The 18,374-nt window shown below is 48.8% G+C and overlaps 8 protein-coding genes across 8 annotated transcripts; 2 read left to right on the top strand and 6 right to left on the bottom strand.

Moving 5' to 3' along the window:
- Positions 1 to 196: 196 nt before the first annotated feature.
- VTN49DRAFT_6020 (uncharacterized protein) lies at positions 197 to 1,567 on the bottom strand (the record flags this gene model as incomplete). The annotated part of the gene is made up of 4 exons (XM_069414143.1): positions 197 to 924; positions 978 to 1,105; positions 1,160 to 1,305; positions 1,364 to 1,567. The coding sequence occupies 4 exons, from the start codon at positions 1,565 to 1,567 to the stop codon at positions 197 to 199; spliced, it is 1,206 nt and encodes a 401-aa protein (XP_069265418.1).
- A 513-nt stretch (positions 1,568 to 2,080) lies between these two features.
- Positions 2,081 to 3,963, top strand: VTN49DRAFT_6019 (uncharacterized protein; the record flags this gene model as incomplete). Its single annotated transcript, XM_069414141.1, has 3 exons — positions 2,081 to 2,773; positions 3,318 to 3,584; positions 3,652 to 3,963. The coding sequence occupies 3 exons, from the start codon at positions 2,081 to 2,083 to the stop codon at positions 3,961 to 3,963; spliced, it is 1,272 nt and encodes a 423-aa protein (XP_069265417.1).
- Positions 3,964 to 4,629: 666 nt separating this feature from the next.
- Positions 4,630 to 6,101, bottom strand: VTN49DRAFT_6018 (uncharacterized protein; the record flags this gene model as incomplete). Its single annotated transcript, XM_069414140.1, has 6 exons — positions 4,630 to 4,743; positions 4,805 to 4,938; positions 5,001 to 5,037; positions 5,101 to 5,555; positions 5,621 to 5,826; positions 5,896 to 6,101. The coding sequence occupies 6 exons, from the start codon at positions 6,099 to 6,101 to the stop codon at positions 4,630 to 4,632; spliced, it is 1,152 nt and encodes a 383-aa protein (XP_069265416.1).
- Positions 6,102 to 7,385: 1,284 nt separating this feature from the next.
- VTN49DRAFT_6017 (uncharacterized protein) lies at positions 7,386 to 9,304 on the top strand (the record flags this gene model as incomplete). The annotated part of the gene is made up of 6 exons (XM_069414139.1): positions 7,386 to 7,646; positions 7,699 to 8,027; positions 8,079 to 8,919; positions 8,973 to 9,091; positions 9,147 to 9,230; positions 9,280 to 9,304. 6 exons carry the CDS (start codon positions 7,386 to 7,388, stop codon positions 9,302 to 9,304), a joined length of 1,659 nt encoding a protein of 552 aa, XP_069265415.1.
- A 306-nt stretch (positions 9,305 to 9,610) lies between these two features.
- Positions 9,611 to 10,255, bottom strand: VTN49DRAFT_6016 (uncharacterized protein; the record flags this gene model as incomplete). Its single annotated transcript, XM_069414138.1, has 4 exons — positions 9,611 to 9,655; positions 9,719 to 9,724; positions 9,796 to 9,964; positions 10,149 to 10,255. The coding sequence occupies 4 exons, from the start codon at positions 10,253 to 10,255 to the stop codon at positions 9,611 to 9,613; spliced, it is 327 nt and encodes a 108-aa protein (XP_069265414.1).
- Positions 10,256 to 11,095: 840 nt separating this feature from the next.
- Positions 11,096 to 11,384, bottom strand: VTN49DRAFT_6015 (uncharacterized protein; the record flags this gene model as incomplete). Its single annotated transcript, XM_069414137.1, has 2 exons — positions 11,096 to 11,194; positions 11,250 to 11,384. The coding sequence occupies 2 exons, from the start codon at positions 11,382 to 11,384 to the stop codon at positions 11,096 to 11,098; spliced, it is 234 nt and encodes a 77-aa protein (XP_069265413.1).
- Positions 11,385 to 13,854: 2,470 nt separating this feature from the next.
- Positions 13,855 to 16,032, bottom strand: VTN49DRAFT_6014 (uncharacterized protein; the record flags this gene model as incomplete). Its single annotated transcript, XM_069414136.1, has 4 exons — positions 13,855 to 14,020; positions 14,202 to 14,799; positions 14,866 to 15,613; positions 15,676 to 16,032. The coding sequence occupies 4 exons, from the start codon at positions 16,030 to 16,032 to the stop codon at positions 13,855 to 13,857; spliced, it is 1,869 nt and encodes a 622-aa protein (XP_069265412.1).
- A 472-nt stretch (positions 16,033 to 16,504) lies between these two features.
- On the bottom strand, positions 16,505 to 17,285 carry VTN49DRAFT_6013 (mitochondrial 54S ribosomal protein mL54; the record flags this gene model as incomplete). Its single annotated transcript, XM_069414135.1, has 2 exons — positions 16,505 to 16,758; positions 16,829 to 17,285. 2 exons carry the CDS (start codon positions 17,283 to 17,285, stop codon positions 16,505 to 16,507), a joined length of 711 nt encoding a protein of 236 aa, XP_069265411.1.
- Positions 17,286 to 18,374: the final 1,089 nt, after the last annotated feature.

The raw sequence follows: 18,374 nt of genomic DNA, 5'->3' as shown, positions 1-18,374 counted from the left end.
GTGGCCCCGACTGGTTGCAATATGTCGCTATCAGAGAATTGGGCCAGAAGACAGCAAAGAGAGCATGTACTCAGAGAGAACGTACCGTCATTCACAGGATCTCACAACGCTAACAGCCCACTTGACCAGCTAGAAAGCCCAGCCAAAACGCAAGCTCCACCAATTCTTGGGACATACAGCAAACAACCCTCGTGACTTATCCTTTAAATTCATCTGCGAACTTAACAGCAGCTTGCAGGTAGAACTCTTTCGAATCAGACCATGTTTGTGCGATGCCTCGAAGAGCGTAAATGCCCTGTACAAAAAGCGGGTTTGTCGAGTGCGGCCCTCGAAGTGCTTCTTGAGCAGCCCAATCCCAGTCTCGCCCCTTGACATCATAGTTTTTCACCTCCCCCAAATCAATTTCTGGCCGAAGCTCTGAGACATATATGGCAATTGTGAGAAGCAACCATTGTCGGAGAAGTGGCAAGTGGAATTCGCTGGGAATCAGAGGAAGAAGAACTCGCAGAGCATGGCTAGTCGCTAGGACTTGAAAGAAGTATCGACCGTACTTCCCCGATTTCGCGCAAGCAAAGAGAGCGACTGCAGTATCTTGGCTTTCCTGGAATTGTTTCACTGGGTCTGTGATAGTCCAAGCTTTCCAGTGCTCGAGGAGAGTGGTCTCATGGTCTCGAAATATAGCTTCAAGATTCTGTTCGCCAGCTTTGACGAACACATTGTCCAGTCTCTTATCACTTCTTAACTTCTCGAGTATTTCCATTGTCGAATCGCTTCGATAAAGTGGCTCGGCGTCCGCGTATGAAGCATCTTCCGAGTATTTGCGAACATCATCGTAGCACACTGCGACATGGGCCAGAGCTTCCGTTGCAACCACTGGGCTTGACACCTCATACGCGTAGGCGAGATGAATCAATGGGCACCCGACTGCCTTCATGTCAGCCTGCCACTCGCTGTAATCTCCGACAGTGCGTATTTACGTCCAGCTGTGATTGAATGTATTAAGGGTTCCTTTCCGGTGAAGAGGAACCTATTCAATGTTGCTTTCCAATCGTATCCGTCGTCTACAAGCTTGTCCTCGAACAAATCCAGGTATGCTCGTTGATACCTACGATAAGTCAGTCCTGCCATACACTGTTCTTCATCCCGCGGCTGAGCTTGCTCTTTCTTCCCCATATAGTCTCTCCAGTCATCGCCAGTAACTTCGTGAGGAGAGGGCGTCCACTGATCCAACGTCTTCGACTGAGTATCGTAAATATTTTGCAATTCATTGTAATTCGCACCAAGAAGGTAGGCAGAGATCAGGATCTGTAGGATATAGAGTGAGCAACAACTTCGATACTTGGGAAAGCGTTAGTAATCATACTGAGGGTAGGGTATTGTAGCGTTCCGAATGCTTCGTAGCAGCATGAGCCCAGATGGCGTTGTTGGCATGGTTTAATCTCAGGAAATACTTGAGAGTTCGGCCAGATTTCTCAACTGCGGTCTCGACATTGTGAAGCTTGACAGAAGGAATCCGAACCGCTGAGTTTGGTCTGGAATAAAATAGCTGCGTGATGAACGAAGCCATTGCTCAAAATCCTTACTGCAATTGATTGATTTCAGTGCCTTTATGTCCTCGACTACAAGTACGTCCAGACAATTTTGTTGGGGTTTGGGGACTTCGTCCTCCGTACTCTCCCTCGGCCTCGTACGACGCGTGAAGCGTTGGGATGAGCGGGCAGTTTTTGAATTTCCATTCTTTTTGGAATTTGTGGCAAATTTGCATTTCGAATTGCCCAACTTTGATTACTAATAAATCTGTGTACTGGCTATTATTGGTTCCTTGATCAACGCCTGCTTATAAAGGCCGAGATATCGACAATTTTAGCTAAGTTTCGCGTTTTTGAATTTTCTGAGACGAAGTGCACGTTACGAAAGTTCCAGCGCTCAATTTAACCATATTCGGCTTAGTTTACTGCATCCTCTCGAAGATCGGCCTAAGGTACCTGCTCTACGCGAATGGAGCACCTGTTTTTCTCAATTCAAACTTCCGATTTCCAAGACCTTCGTGCACAGTCTAGTCTCATGCGCGCGGATAACCATGGACTACTACACTACTATGGAAGAGGAATCGAGGACAATTACCATGCATTCAGAACTCCGGCCTCACATCGGTCAGCTATCATTCCAGATGATCTTACCATTCCACGACGGTGATGCAAATGAAAGATTTCAGATAAAAGTATCAGACTCAAGGAAGAAACTCACTGTGACTGATAAGGTTTCGAAAACCAGTGAAGATATTGAATTACCGGCTCGCATCAGCGAGGGCGCGGTGGAATACATCGTTTCCCAGCCTAGTGTGCCCCCTCAGGGCCTATCTCATGACAAGAAAAAGATGGTGTTTTCGTACCGATTACAGGTGGACCAGGAAGACGTACAAACCTTGAGGCGGAATTCATTAGATGATGATTATATCCCATGGGACGCGGATTCTATGAAAGATCGCGGAGACCTGCTGTGTCGGTACTGTGATTATCCGGTAGCTCACTGTGGTTATGGATGGCGATGGAGAAACTTGCCTAGCAGCAACTGGGCCGACATGATGGATTTGTGGCATTGCCACAAGCCCCACTCGAAGGAAGATCAACAGCAGACCGCAGCCGAAGAGAGTAATGCTTCGAGGAGAGGAATTGGGCCGAGCAATCGGGTTGTTGCAAGACGCCAAGCTGTCTATGTTGACACTTCGACTCTTTTGTTATCGAAAGAGGACTGCTGGACCATCAAACTAGAGGTGAGAATCAATGCCATGCCTATATCCCATCGTCCCATCCAGTCCAAATTGGTACAGGTTTCGTACAATGCAGATTCGCATCATCATTGGGCATCAAGAAGGAGACTTTCTCGACTGTCACCACGATACTGTCTTCGATACAGATGCCCTAAATCAATATCTGGAGATGGATCCTTCATTTCCAACGGATGCTCCTTTTTCTTGGATGTCATGATCGAGGTCCAGATTCAGACTCTGAGGGAGAAGGCTGATATCCTCTCTGTCTAAGCAGGGAAATGGAAATCGCCTTCTTCGATCAGATTCACGTCTGTCCTTGTTCCCGATCATTGACGTCATGAGGAGTGTCCATCTGTGTTGGCATGAAGGATCGCCATCGCTTTCCCCCGTTCTTCCACCAGCGGAAAGGTGACCTTTTTCCCAGAGGAATGGGTCTGCCGGGATAGCGACGGGGTACATGATGGGATCCAATCTTTTCCTTGCTGCAACAAGATGGTATCCTGATTGGCTCCTGGTAGCATGTTTGCTAATTTCTATTCACATATAGAGAACCAAACCCGTTGTTGTTGGTGGCAAAATTAGGATACCAGTCACTTGTAGGGGATGCGGCAAGACCCTCGGCGAATCGGATCAAGGCAACGGATATCGATTATACAAAGCAAGTCTCGGCCTCCAATTCACAGATTCGAACGGATGGTTTTCCGTAGAGAGACACCCAACAGAAGAGATCATTGCTGCGCAGATGCTGGAGTGTTTCAATCGTGAGAATATCGCCCATTTTATCGTTCATACAGGTCGGAAGCTTGGGAAGGTGGTACGTTTTCTAATCTCGACCGCATCACGGCAAGTAGAAGTGAAGAAAGCCTGACTTTTGGATTTAGCTATGGCTATTTAGCAAAGATTTGCGTTATTCAATGGTTTCGGTCGATTGCACAGTGAATAATCAACGTGCGATAAGAGTACATTACAGGGATATCGCAGACGCTCAGGAAGCACTTCGAACGGGCCTTATCGGAGACGAATATCGCAACACTCCAGTCGATCTTGAGGAAATTTTCCTTCCTGATAACCTTTGGGAAGATCTTATTGTCTCTTTGAAGGTGAGCACGGAAGGTTTGCCTCTCAATCTCAGCAAATGGGGGCAGTGGGATGTAGGGTATCTGCCACGATATGAACCTAAACGCTCCGACTAGCTGCTACCTTCGGTGCCATAATGAGCCTCGAGCTAGAGTAGAAAGGAGCTCCAATGGGCCAGTGCAATTTTAATACATATCAATACGATTTGTCGGCCATGGGTTGAATGTTCCGTTCCGTTGCCATCAATTTGCGAATTGGAATCAGTTAATTTCGGAGGGGACCGTAGGTTTCAGTACGTACGTCAATCTAGCTTCGCCAAATATCTCTAAAAAAGGCCATACAGATCATCGTTGATTCTGCAATCGCCGGCACTTCCAGGTTAATCAAATCAATTTTCAGCCTATAAATGGTGGAGCAAACCAGCCGCAGTCAGCCCAGGAGCAGGTAATCAGAACTGAGAATCACTGATGTGGCTCTACAGGGGAGGAGATAGTTCACAATCAATCTCAAAAACCAACAAATAAATACGGCATACGGGTCAGTAAAGAAATGGTTATACGCCTATCTAGGTCAAGGATTCTTCCGACGGATAGATGAATCCTAGCCACTGCACGCATGTTCGGACAGCAAATAGTATGTATGGGGTGCCATGAACGTATTTCCCATTGCTCGCGAACCTCATCATGAGAATCATGCTACTTCATGAACATCCATTGTTTTTTCGTATCCTCATTCAACCTGAAATTCGATCATCAACGATTTGTCCCATGTGGAGCACATTCTTAGTTCTCAAACGGAGTCTCGAATGGACGCTCGGCTTGAGGAGTGATGCGGGCCAGGTGGCGCCGCTGGCCATTGTCCCAGTCGAGCAGAGCGGAGTGAGCGGTGACGCGGTTCTATCAGTGTGATTAGAACATTTGTTTGCTTCTGGAGGTAGAAAAAGACGGAAGCACATACATCCCAGACCACGACGGTTCCAGGTGCCCATTTCACGCGAGCCTGGATGTCCTGCGACAGGGCCATGTGATCGAAAAGGAATTTCAGCAGATAATCCGATTCTTCTTTCTTCAGGCCAACGATGTATCGAGTAACTATCAGGGTTTCGTTAGCATCACTGATGTTCAAGCGATTTTGAATGCCATTGGAGTCTTACATTGAGGGTTAACATAGAGCGCCTTCTCTCCAGTGACCTATTTTAATCTCTTGTTAGTAGCGAGGCTCATCTGGATATGGTCGGATCTGTGCCCTCATACCGGATGAGTGCGAACGAGAGGATGCTCATGCTGAACAGGATCGCGGCGGACCACGCCACCACGAGCCAGACTGCTAGCCGCTTGTTCAAAGCCAGAGTGCACTGCCTTCAGGCCATGCAGACGCTTCCTGAACTCCGGCGACAAACGCTCGTATGCCTTGACCTGATTGAGGAACAGGGTGTCGCCTCCAGCAGTGGGACCATCCAGCAAGTACAGGAAGGTTGTGCCTGGGGGTTGCCTCTCGTAGCTGACATCAGAGTGCCAAGTGACGGAGTTGGTGTGCTCCTCAAGGAACTCATCGGCAAACTTGTCATCGGCGCTCCGGTGGACGAGGTGGATCTCTGGGAATCCCTTCGGTGCACCAGAAGTTGGGTGGATGTGGTGACGGCCAAAGTATCCACCAAACTCCAGAGCCTTTTCGATCGGGAGATTGGCAAAGTCCTGGTTGCGGAACACTGTTGAGACGTCGCATCAGCCCATGAAGGTATTTCCATTGGTTCGAGCTCAATCCAGTCCTTACCGACAACCTTCCGCTGGGCGACAAACAGGGCCAGTTGGTCCTTTGCTTTGTCACTCAGCTGGCTCAATTGCACGCCATGCACCTCGGAGCCAATGTACGGCGTGAGCTCAGTGACTTGTGCTTGACCCTTTGGCAGCAAGTCTGGGAAACTAGGGTCGGCATCTTTTCCGTGGTCGTAATGCTCGAATGGCTCAAGAGGAGGGTACCTATTGCAACAGCACAATACACAGTCAGTTACTGTAGATTCAACCTTCTATCGAAGTTAGATGACTGACTTCTGTCCCTTTTCGTTGTCCCAGACGGGAAGGTAATGAAGGAATGAAGCTGGAGGGTGCTTCTCAGTTCCCTTCTCCTCGGCTTCTCGGGAGTATTCCTCCTTCGACCGATAGAACTCCTTGTTGAAGCCCTCTGGGACCTTCTTGGTTGGAAGGCGCACTTCCTCTTGAATCTGAGTAGTAGTCTCAACTATCGCCGGCGCCATGGTGATGCGTTGGTCAACAAATTCAGTCGGGTGTTATTCGATCTAATGTCGGCTAGGGAATCCGTATCTTGCTCACAACGATAAATCAATGACAGATGCGAATTGCTAGTTCGTACCGCGATTCTTTCAATATTTATACGCTATGAATTCGTATCCATTGTCTTCATCATCTGGAGTTTTCGAGGGCCTCCGCATTTGCCTAGATTGCTCATTTCCTACCCAAATCACATCATCGCAACTTAAACCGATATTTTATCTCAACTGCAGAGATGAAGTCAACGTGTACTGCTTGTCCGGTCAATCAACTTGGTTTAATGACCTGCATCCGTATTCCTATGATGCCGAATTTCCGATGTTCAAATGTTTGGAGACCTCGGTTTTCTGGGGTAGTAAGTGAACTACCATATTAGGGAACAGTTGGCCAAGGAACAAGGGCAGAGTTGCGCGATTGACGTCCAAATTGATGTCAACATTAGGAACGCAGATCAGATCAGATAATTAAGCGAATGGAATAGATGCACGAATCTCACTGGACCATTAACGATGTGCAAATCTATATTGTAAAACAAGCAGGAACTTGACTGCTGAGCTTGACACATACTAAACACATAAATATTGCATTCGACAATATTTGCTTTGGCACCATATACTGATAGCAGCTTGGCTTCCATTGAAATGGATCTTTCCGGTAGCGACCGACGTCGCCAGTCGGTATTTTCTTGATGTACACTGACTCATGCTGGAAAAACGTCAACCTCGACGACTTCGCGTGATATCACGCAATCGCGATAAGCATAGACGTGAACCTCGCTTGCGCAGCAGCTCCAATCGTTCGCGCATTAAGTAGAGACGCTAAGAACTAAACCAGCAAGGATCCAACAGCAGACAGGGTAGGGATTGTCGGAGAATTCCCCAGAGGACCGGAAGTCCAGGTCAATGCCCGTGAAGATTATGGTCCCAATGACAAATGGTGGATCTGATATTGGCCTTTGCAGCAATTGACAAAGTGATACCGCTCCACTGTACTCCGTAGCCCTAATTCAGCCTCTTATCGTTCTTTTTTTCTCACATATCCACACCTTGATTGATCTAATATACAAGATAACTGGCGACTATTTCATCAGGCTTAAGACGTTTGACACGATTCGGCATTTATCGTCAAGCCTTCCGCGAATGACGCTGCAGAAAATGGCCGTTATCAGTTCCAGACCAACATAGAACTGCTATATATATGCAGACGACTCTCATTATCGTCTGATGCATTGAGCCAACTCAACTCGAAAGATGGCAACCCCAAATTTGAAGGCCGCGGACCATGATCCGCAAGGCTATAGTTCGGACAGCAGCAGCAATAGCAACAATGGTGCCAAAACAGCAAAGGTGAACGTGTTGGAGCTCTTCCGTGGTCGGAGATCCGACACAGCGGCATTTGACATGACAGAGGATGCCCGCTTTTACAAACCGATCGACAGCTACGAAGGCATTCATCGCTGGGATCCTGATTTTGAATGGGAAGAATGGGAAGAGAGAAAAATCGTCCGCAAGGTAAGTGCTCTATATGCACTGAATTTGTCGATCGCAGCTAAAGAGTGGAAAGATCGATCTTCGTATCTGCAGTTTCGCATGTCTGACTTTCTTTGCGCTCAACCTAGACAGAGGCAACATTGTGCAGGCGGTCTCTGACACCATGTTGGAAGATCTTGGTCTCAATACCAACGACTACAACACCGGCCAAACGATCTTTTATGTTTGTTTCCTATGCGCTGAGTTGCCTTCACAATTGATCTCGAAGAAGTTGGGTCCCGACCGCTGGATCCCGATTCAGATGGTCTGCTGGAGTTTGATTGCTGCCTGTCAAGCGTTTTTGACGGGGCGCGGGTCTTTCTTCGCATGCCGTGCTCTGCTTGGCTTGTTCGAAGGTGGATTGTAGGTGCTACGGGCACATCGCATGACTTGATGGTCTAACAGTGACAACAGTATTCCCGACACTATTCTCTTCCTTTCCTATTGGTACAAGTCGAAGGAGCTTCCGCTTCGACTGAGTTGCTTCTGGATTACGTACGAAACAACGTTCATCATCAGTGCACTGCTTGCTTATGGCTTCCTGCACATCAAGTTGGACCCGAATTTCGGGAGCTGGCGGTACCTCTTCGCTTTTGATGGGCTGATCACCGGCGTCATTGGTATCTTTGCGGCATTCTATATGCCAGCTTCGCCCACTCAAACCGCCGGCTTATTCCGCGGAAAAAATGGTTGGTTCAATGAGCGAGAGGAAAAAATCATGGTCAATCGGATCATCCGTGATGATCCCAGTAAAGGCACTATGCACAACAGGCAGGCAATCACTTTCAAACTTTTCCTCGAGACCCTCTGGGACTACGACATGTGGCCAATCTACGCCCTCGGCTTGGTATGGCTGATCCCAACGCATCCGGCAGCCAGCTACATCACGCTGCAAATTCGATCTCTCGGCTTCAATACCTTCGAGACAAATCTCCTCACTATTCCGGCATACGCCATCTTCATTATCAATTTGGCCATTTTTACCTGGCTGTCGGAGCGGATCAACCAGCGACTGCTTCTCGGTGTATTTGCGGAAATATGGAACCTGGCTTTTATCCTCGCTCTCGAGTTACTGCCAGCCGATGTAAATCCATGGACTCGATATGTGATGCTTATCTTTTTGATTGGGAGTCCGTACATGCATGCCGCCGTTGTGGCAATGACCTCGCGGAATGCAGGATCAGTGCGCACACGAACGGTGGCCTCCGCATTGTACAACATGATGGTGCAATGCTCGAGTATTGCCGCTAACAATGTGAGTACTCTTCAGCCTGGTCTCTTTCCAGTGCTGGACTGATGATAAACTAGATCTACCGCGAGGATGATAAACCTCTATACAGAAGAGGAAACAAAGTCCTGCTCGGCATTACCAGCTTGAGCATTGTCCTGTTCCTCTTTGCAAAAATCTACTATGAACTGAAGAATCAGTATGACCTCAGTGACCCTATATTGTTGCTCCAAGAAGTTCTGACATATATACAGATCTCGCGCACGCAAATGGGACTCCATGACTAGCGAAGAACGTGCCGAGTATCTAGTAAAGTATAAGGATGCTGGGAACAAGAGGTAAGATCCTGAGAAGTCTGGAATCATAAGAACCGTCTAACTGTTGCAGACTCGACTTCCGGTTCGTGACATAGATTTACTGCACGACATCCATATAGATATGATTAGGTTACGTCAGAAGACTAGAGATAGAATCTCCATTGGTACAGATGGTAGCCAGCGGCGCATGGATGGAATACACTAAGACTTCAGATCTATGGCAGCATGCTTGCCAATGAGAGTATAGAGGCATGTTCTATTGTGATCTCAAATATTAGAAAAATGGATTGGCATTGTAGACATCCAGATACCTGACACTATGTGGCATCTTCGCACATACGAATTCACGGCACGAGGTACACCATGGGTTATAGTCAGGTATTCTTTACCAATGTGTTGTATTACTGGGTTGCGTTGATCTTCTCATTTTGGAAACGTAACGATGGCTGCAGATAACTCGTCAGTCATCCATCAAGTTGTAGAGATCACAAAGGACCAAAGAAACTTGCCTTATCCTCGGATACATATTACAAGATCACATTCATTCCCCGACTACATACTCGCAACCTTCGGGACCAATCCAGACCTCATGCAGCTTTCCAGCTGGAACATCGATCCTCGAGCCTGGCCCATAGGTCTCTTTTTTAACTTCTCCAGTCTTCGCGTTATCTTCCGGGTACGTAATAGTCATAGTGCCACGGCGGATGAGATGAGTTGTTAGGCCCGCATGAGAGTGTGGCGGGTAGTAAGCGTTGCTGTCACGAAGATCAGTAAACAATGTACATGGTTCCTAGAGTGCACCAATAGAAAATAATCGCAAGTTCAATCTCAATAGGTTGTCAGGATATCCGTCGAACGAATATTTCATTTCATACAGCGGATAAAGAAGTCTTTTCAGGGGCATATCGGCTTGGATACAGCATCTACAGGAGTACCTACCTTCCATCAGTCCATGTGAAAACATACGAGAACCCCCAGTCTCTAACTAATTTCTCGCATTCAGCTCGCGATCCGATCTCATATTTTTGATCGTTGACTGGTGACATGATGGATGTTGACTCAACGTTGATATTTTAAGTATTCCTTTGCTCTAGCTCGGAGGGTGGCAGAGGACAGAAGACTCGTGCTCCATACCTTCCTCGCTCTTCGATGGGGAGAAATCCGGCCCACGGGAGAGAGATTACCTCATAGAGGCTCTCCAAATTTGGTAAATTGAATAGGTAGTGGATGGCTGCAGTACCCAAAGTGGAGGTTTAGAGGGAGGCGGGGAGGGAAAATTCTTCCCAATGAACTCTGAGTTGGAATAACCTAACTAAAGGTAGCTGCAAATAACCACAATGGCATCAGCATTTAAAGAATGAACCAATAAAAGAGTTCGGTATTCCTTAAAAAAACCATAACTTACCGCCAGAATATGGGAAAATTATCCAATGTCAGTGAACGCAAATTCGATTGGGCGCTGTGGCTCAAAAATCAGGAAATCAAGCATTGCTATTGGCTAACATGTTTGCATCCGCAAAGCTATCCAAAAGGTGTTGGCATTGCAACTTTGCAGTCTACAACACGAACAAAAGCCCAATTTGCACAGTGAAGTCTGAACGAACGTGAACGTTCGTTACAAGAGCGAAAAAGTGACAATGTTGCTGTGAAATACAATCCGCAGCTTGTGGCCCAACTGACAACACGCATGCTGTTGCTCTTGCCTTGGATAGCAAGTTTGAGTCTCATGACTTGAAATGAGAGTAGAGGAGACATGCCATCTCACTCAGAGGAAATCCCACGCAAGAAAATGTCCTCGAACTTGGAGAGAATGCGCACGTCAGCACCACTCCGTGAAGATCTGATGGTGCTGCCCCAGCTGAGAATTAATCGTCCGTTGGCATGGTTCAGTTACATGCGGTGCCACAGACATGACAATTTTGGCCCTGGATCACCCAGGTTTCGATGCCCTGCTCTTCACAGGTAGGACAACGGACACCAGGCATCTGCCAATCAAGTTAATATTGCATATCTCCATCAAGAAATTTCACGTTCTCTTACCGGGATGTTTATGATGCCTGGATATATGTGTACTGGACCGGTGCGGAACGACCGTCCGTGAAGAACACAGGGAGCCATCGAGGGAGGAACCTCGGGCAGAAACTTGGGTGGATAGATTGTGAATGGATTCTCCATCGTCTTTATTGACGTCTGGAGCAGCTCTCGAGGAATTCGATGGCGTGATTGATGTTTGGAACTTGCTGATGGAAAATCGGTGCTTGCCCTCTTATTTATACTCCTCTGCCAGAATATAACTCGGTCATCGCTCCTCCGGAGTGGACTCGGTGATCCACCATCCTACCGTCCTTCGTGCAGAAATCAATCAGCTCAACGTAGTCCCGAGTTTTCGATCGGTCTGCTCTGATTTGACTTTCAGATTTTACGAGATGCATGTCGGGGGGATGGAATCTATCGGCGGGGCCTTTGCAATCTGCAAAAGGAGGGGAATTGAAGTAAAGCCGAAGATGCGTACTGACCATGATGTTCCTATGACAACCCTGATGCCTTGAAGCCCGACGTAATTGCATGAAAATCTGCATTTATCCAATCACGACAGATTTCGCGTCGGGGAGAAAGAGGCCGTATACAGCTCACTAGAGATTCTGCACGGGCTTTTGCAGCAGACGAAGGGAAGCAGTGCGGTATGGGGATCATCATCACCGCACTTTCTTTTTGTCATCTAGGATAAGAGACCACACCGACAGGCGACATAGGCCGAAGTGTATCTTTTTGGCGGCTGGCCCGGTATCTGCCAAGCAAACAGCTGTACTGCTGTCTTTATTCGCGCTTGCGCCAATGGCCCAAGCTGTCTGTGTGGATCCAGGATCATGGTGGATCAATGGCCGTTCCCGACCAGCTGGTTGGGAGGCTGTACAGAGGAGAAGCACGTTCTCTCTCGTATTGCCCCCTCGGGTGCCGTTTTAGTTGCTCCCGAAAATCTTTGATGGCATGCATATAACTACCAACTTCTCTGGGGATGTCCAAAAAGCTTGATAATCCAAACCCCCAAGCATCCAATGGTAGTGGCAATACCAACTAGTTCATGCAAGATAATTTTTACCTTCAAAGGCCAAGATCTAATGTTATGGAACCTTCTTCGCTGTAAACTACGATCTTGCCAGCTTTTAATTACTGTAAATCCGCGGAGGACAGGGGTGAGAGCCCACTTCGCAGCTCGGAGATGGAATGGTTCACCGGACGGTTCTGAACACCTCGTCATGATAGCTCCCACATGCTGTGAGAAAAAGTTGGGGTATGTAGGTTTCTAGCGGGTCGATCCGGAAGCTAATCTGATGCAGCAACGTTCTTGTTTGGCCAATGTGTGTGCATTCAAAATGCTAGGCGCGCAGTGTAGAATTGTGAAGAATCGCCGACGAATATGAAGCTGGCATTCAAGCCTCAATGTTGAGGGGCATCAGCCCCTCAACCTTGGAGTTGAGCACATTCTCGGGGATCGAGGGGATCAAGAAAGCCTAATCAGCGTCGTCGTCCTCCACTTGTCGATGGTGCGTCCCGAATTGGCCACATGTTCCAGAGCAAGGACGTGGGGAGCATCGATACGCGTGCACTAGTGCACTTTTATGCGACACAACACTCTCCAGACTCGAGCATTGTGCAGGCTTTATGTATAAACTTTATCAGATGATCCTGTGAGTCCAAGTTTTCTAGTGAGCAGCAGGTGGGGACTTGCAGATTAATCGATGTCATGGTTCTTCACTATCCATGTCACTGTTATTGAGGCTTTGCGCGAACCTTCCTCGCAACCCACTTCATCAGATACATAATAATAATCATCAATCCTCCAATAAGGATGAGATCAATAGCAGAATCTGTCGTATTAGTTTGGAGCATGGACTGCATATGGCCAGACTATGGCCAGTTCGTCTTGAGCCTTGTGAGGGAGAGTACTGGTACCTAACCCGAGAGATAGGGACAGGCCCAGGCCAACGGGCTAACCCACAGAAGCAACTTACACTCGCTTCGGGGTACTAACTTCTGATTGGAAGGGGGATGAGTAGAGCTTGATCGTTCTCCGTGCCAAGTCAGGCGTACAAACCGGTTCCACTCAAGACTTCAGGGAAAGTTCGAACTCTCCTCCTCTTGTCCAGCATGCGTGCTGAAATGGGATAGAAAGACAGTGGCCTGCAGACATTGAGTGTGTACTGGTCTTGTCCAATGATCAGTGATGTCGAAAACGACAACTGCATACCCATTACATCTTGAGAGGGGCCGCATGACAGAACGAGGGCTTTGACAGATAGGATTCTCGTCTGTGCTATCAACTGAAGTCCTCAGTGTCTGCGATCAATCAGTCAACCGGAACCCGCGGCGCCGGTTGAGATAGAAAAGGGAAGTCTACGGGGACATGTCCTCCGACAAATCGAGTAGCCGAAGAGAGGGTCACAAAGGTGAACTGACGGAAGCAATGTAGTGTAGCATGAAAACAAGGAGATATAGTACGGAATCCTGCAGGCGAAGTTTCTAATAGTCGACCTTGGAACCAACCACATGTTGCCTACATTGTAGCCATCAACACTGCTGACGTCATCGCAGATGTTCAACACATCTATGGATCTGAATCCCGAGAGTTCTCCGCCTTTGCCATTCAAGATACCCGCTTTGTGACTTTCACCAACAAAACTCCGCTCGACGGGCGACCACGAGTATCTTTCAGATGCAGCAACCGATACCCTTCTTTGAGGCGATCCAGTCGGATGCAAGCCCACGCTGTGGATGGATCTCGTCCAAACTCGTCGTTTTTGATTTTGAGCCTGCGAACGAATGTGAATCAGCGTCACGTTGTGAGACCAGACAACACACGAACGAGAACGTAGCTGGGTTGCAACCACACACGGGCAATGGGTTGTACGGCACACTCGTGCCGTTGCATGGATAGGTATTGGCTGGGTCGGGCCTTTGCAATTCTGTCTCCAGGAGTGGGATAATACTAACCTGAGGAACGAAAGCTCTTCGAGAACATTGTTGGCAGTTGCAAACTCCAACTTTTCTCCCTCGAAGTCGGGATCTACACCCTTGCGAGATTTGGTCCGGGCTTTGGACTTGCTTGCCTTCCTGTAATCTGCAGCAGCCCCGGTGTCTGGATCGACGTGACACAAATGTAACCGGCACGTAACGTACGGACGGAAATCATCCGCGTTCAGTGAGGAACTGCTATCCAAGGGAAGGGGAATCTGGTGTCCGGCGAAAACCTCGATGGCCAAATCGAGGGAACTGACGACGCCCTTACGGGAATTCTTCCCTCCGCTGCGATAGAACTCCGGCTTGAGGACCCAACCGGGCCCGTTGGCGAACATGCCATCATTGAGCATCATGCCTTTATCGCTCTGCTGCCAATTTAGGGCCACCATTTGTGCACCTTGCTGCCAGGCGAATAAAGGGTCGTAATTCGAAGACGTCACTCGCATTCCTGACGGGTAGACACGCATCAGGAAATGCCTGTTGTGTTCCAAGAGAGCCTCGCGATCCGATTCGTGGGATGATTCAATGGCGTCCTCAGACAAAGAAAAGACATGCGTCGGAATAGAAGCCTCTGTCACCAGAACACAATTTAGTTTGTGCTCCCGCCACACAGAACGCTAAAGACAGTACGACATACCTTCCTGGGAAAAATCTTTGAAGCTGAACCCCTTCATGTACACCGCAAGGCGGCTCAGAGCGTGCAGGATCTTACTCGGTTTCTCTGGTTCATTTTTGCTCTGTGACTCATTCTTGGCCTCTTCGGCGGCGACATTCATCTCCTCCAGCTTGGACTGCAATTCTTTAGTTGGGCTTTGCTCCTCTTCCGATGGTGGAGGCGCCCATTTGGCCTTGATCAAGATCTTGCGCTTTAAATCACCGAGCCGTGGCAAGGTATCATCTGCGCATTTCTCAATATCTAGTAGATAATCCTTCCATGCCTCCTGCATGATGTCCACCATGATCTGTTGCTGTTCGAGGCTACAATGAACCTCCAAACTCACGATGACTGGTAGATCGCTGGCAACGAATGCACTGTCGCGGATGGCATAACACACATCTCGAAAGCTAACCTCTCTGGTCATAGTAAAGCCATGTAGCACCCGTGGTTCGACAGATGGCGTCGTAATTTCCTTCGCCGTCGCCTTGACGTCAGCCCCATTTTTAGACTTCTTCTTGGACGTCGACCGTCGGACAAGGTGCCCGAAATTCTTGGAAAGTGTCTTGATACGGGAAGGACTTTTCTTGCTATCGTCGCTGCTACTGCTGCTGCTGCTACTGCTGCTGGTGGTGCTGCTGGCGTCGTCGTCCTTGTCGTCCTCGTCATCAGAGGGAGGAACCCCATCCCAAACATCGATCTCCAGGCATCTGCACCCGCGGCGGAGAACCTTTTGGACACACTCGACGTCAGCAACCACTCAATCCCTCCCAGAGCAGTTCTCTCACTCACTTCAGTATATGCCTCTGCACTGGCATCGCTGGACAGCTGATTCCCGGTCAAATAGGTGTTGTGACTCGACGAGACATAATAGTTGGAAATCGGAGCAGAAAGATCAGGTGTCCCTGGGTCGCGATCGGCCTTCGCTGACGGCGAGTTCATGTAAGCGAGGAAGTCGTCCAGAGACGCCAATGGATCCGCCGATTTCTTCCCTTCGGCCTTTGCATCGTGTGCGTCGACATCCAGGACAGGTCGGGGTTCGGCGTGAGATAATTGATCATAGATTCGCTTCAAGTGATCCAGCACCGGGCCTGAGAATGGTGCCTTGTTGACATTCTCCGCGGCCACCTTGGCTGTATCAGCAGCCATGTTCACGACGTGGATATTTTTTGGCGAGAAGAGTTATTGATTCGGCGAGACCGAAGAGCTGACGATTTAACCAGTCGTTCTTCAATTGATCTTATGGCATTACAGAGATATAATTGAGTGGGTGGCGCGACGACAAGAGCTTTATGTACTCGTGTCGGTCAGGCGGCGCTTGCATTGTCCCCTCAGGTCTTGACTCTTGACCCCGCGGGAGCTTCCCGTTAATTTCGGTTTCTGATACGCTTAAGCTTCAGCGCCATCTCCATGTGAAGCATTCTGAAACGATTGCGGGGTGCTTTTCAGTAGATTTAGCCCACAGTCGTCCGTAGCAAACTGAAGAATAGAGGCTGAGAAATTGACTTTCGTACATAGTCTACAAAGGTGTTAAAAACAGAACAGGTTACCAGTAACCACCAACAGGAAAATAATGTACAGTCCACATCTCCTCTCTGGCCGATAAATGATGCTATCTTTCTCACATTCCGCGCAAGAAGTTGGATTCCCGAATGCCCTTCCGCCGTGCCTCTCTCGCGCTCTTGGTGATCTGCGTCCGCTCCTCAATGCTGTGGGCCGTTTCCTGCAGAGCATCGGCCGCCTCTTCGCCGGAACGGTTGTACGACGCCGGTGTGATATCAGTGGCCTGTTGATGCAGAGGCACCTTTGGAGGCTCCTTCTGGGCTTGCGCAGCCAACTTCTTCTCGAGACGCTTGCGTTGTTTCTTGTTGAGCTCTGTGGAGTACCAGCTGTCAGCAAATGATCGCAGATGAAGGGTCCATAATGTAAAAAAAAAGGCACGTACTGCTCATATCGACACCGCCTGTGTCCGTAGTCTTCTTCTTCGGATCGTCCAGCAGCGTCCACAACCAGTCCGGATACTCATGATCCTCCTTGGCAAACAAATCGGGCTTGTTTTTGAAGTAATTGAGGCCCTCCAATTTCGTACCCACAGGGCAGCTGCTCACTATTCGTGGGGCAGCCGCGGGATTTGAAGGCTGCGCAGGTTGCGCGGCCGCATCTGGCTTGACAGACTCATTCGGAGTGCCAGCAGGCGCTGGCTCTTCCGGAGAGGGAACGGTCACGGAGCTGCCTCCGGGCTGGCGAGGAGTAGGCGGAGGAGGCGTTGCCGAAATATCACTGTAAAAACGAGACGGGTTCCGAGTCAATGGCGAACATATCGACGGCGTCGACGAGCGGACAGCCTGCTGGTGGAGCGGAAGTCGTAAAAGGAGATGCGTTCGACAACGCTGGCAGATCATTGCGATTGAGTCGAGGTAAGAGCTCAATGAACTGCGAAAGCTAACGAGAAACAGCCCACAAACAAGTAATGAGCTGATCGAGAGGCGGCACCGAAATCAAACCGCATCTACGATCACTTGCGGATCGAACTGCAAAAGTTCAACATTTGATCACGTGATAATTAACTAACTTACGCGCAGGAATGTTACGTAATAGGTTACGAGTGTTATTCGAGTATCATCGGGTTCCTTTCTGCCTCTTGGAGACGAGCTTGAAATGTGCGCAGTGCATAATCGTACAATCTCGTACTCGGTACAACTGCGCCATCTCTGCCATGGTCAAATAGGTCACAGGAATTGAAGAAGTGCCCTAATTCTCTATACAATACTTACTATTATTGCTATTCTCTCGCGCTGAAAGTATCATTGACCCAAGTAACCTGAAAAATCTATGGCTCGCTATGCCGCGCGGGTTAGCGTGCAAAGGGCTAGGGCTGGAATCCTAGATGGATCCTGTATTTGTCGTCTGGCTAGGGGGGAAAACTTGTCTCCTCTTTTCTTTTCTTCGGCGGTTCGGCCATTTTGGTCTTATCCTGATGCTCTGCTCATTATATGAGGGGCCGTCCGTCAGTAATTATGAGTCAGACCTCGACGTAGCCCTGTTGGGCACGCTTGAGAGCGCCGCCAACGTACGGTGACCGCACTCGAGTGCCGTCTCCGCCTCGACCTGCATCGGCCACATCCGGTGGCCGAGCAAACTAGTCCTCCTCGCTGGAGGCTAGATGACTGAACGCTTCGTGGGAGGGTCAACAACATGGTCCTGCCTGTTGGGTGGCAGACGATCGAACCAGACGCCTCATGAACGGCTCGATGATCCGATACTGCCTGTTGGATGGCAGACGACTGAACCGATGCCTCATTGGAAAGGCATGACGACCGACCATTGCTCGGTAAAGGCAAATGACCTGGGAGGCTTAATGACTCAACCGCACGTTGCGGCGCTACTTAGTGCTGTCGGACTACGATCGATGGTCTACCCCACAACAAAACACTATGTACTTGTATACCAAATCTTAAATCAATACGGAGGTGCGTACCAAAAAAAAAAAA

Source organism: Thermomyces lanuginosus, assembly GCF_041956635.1.
Source record: "Thermomyces lanuginosus strain ATCC 200065 unplaced genomic scaffold VTN49scaffold_40, whole genome shotgun sequence".
Lineage (NCBI taxonomy): Eukaryota > Fungi > Ascomycota > Eurotiomycetes > Eurotiales > Trichocomaceae > Thermomyces > Thermomyces lanuginosus.
Note: the sequence above shows the minus strand (reverse complement) of the source record. Positions and strands in the feature narration are given on the sequence as shown.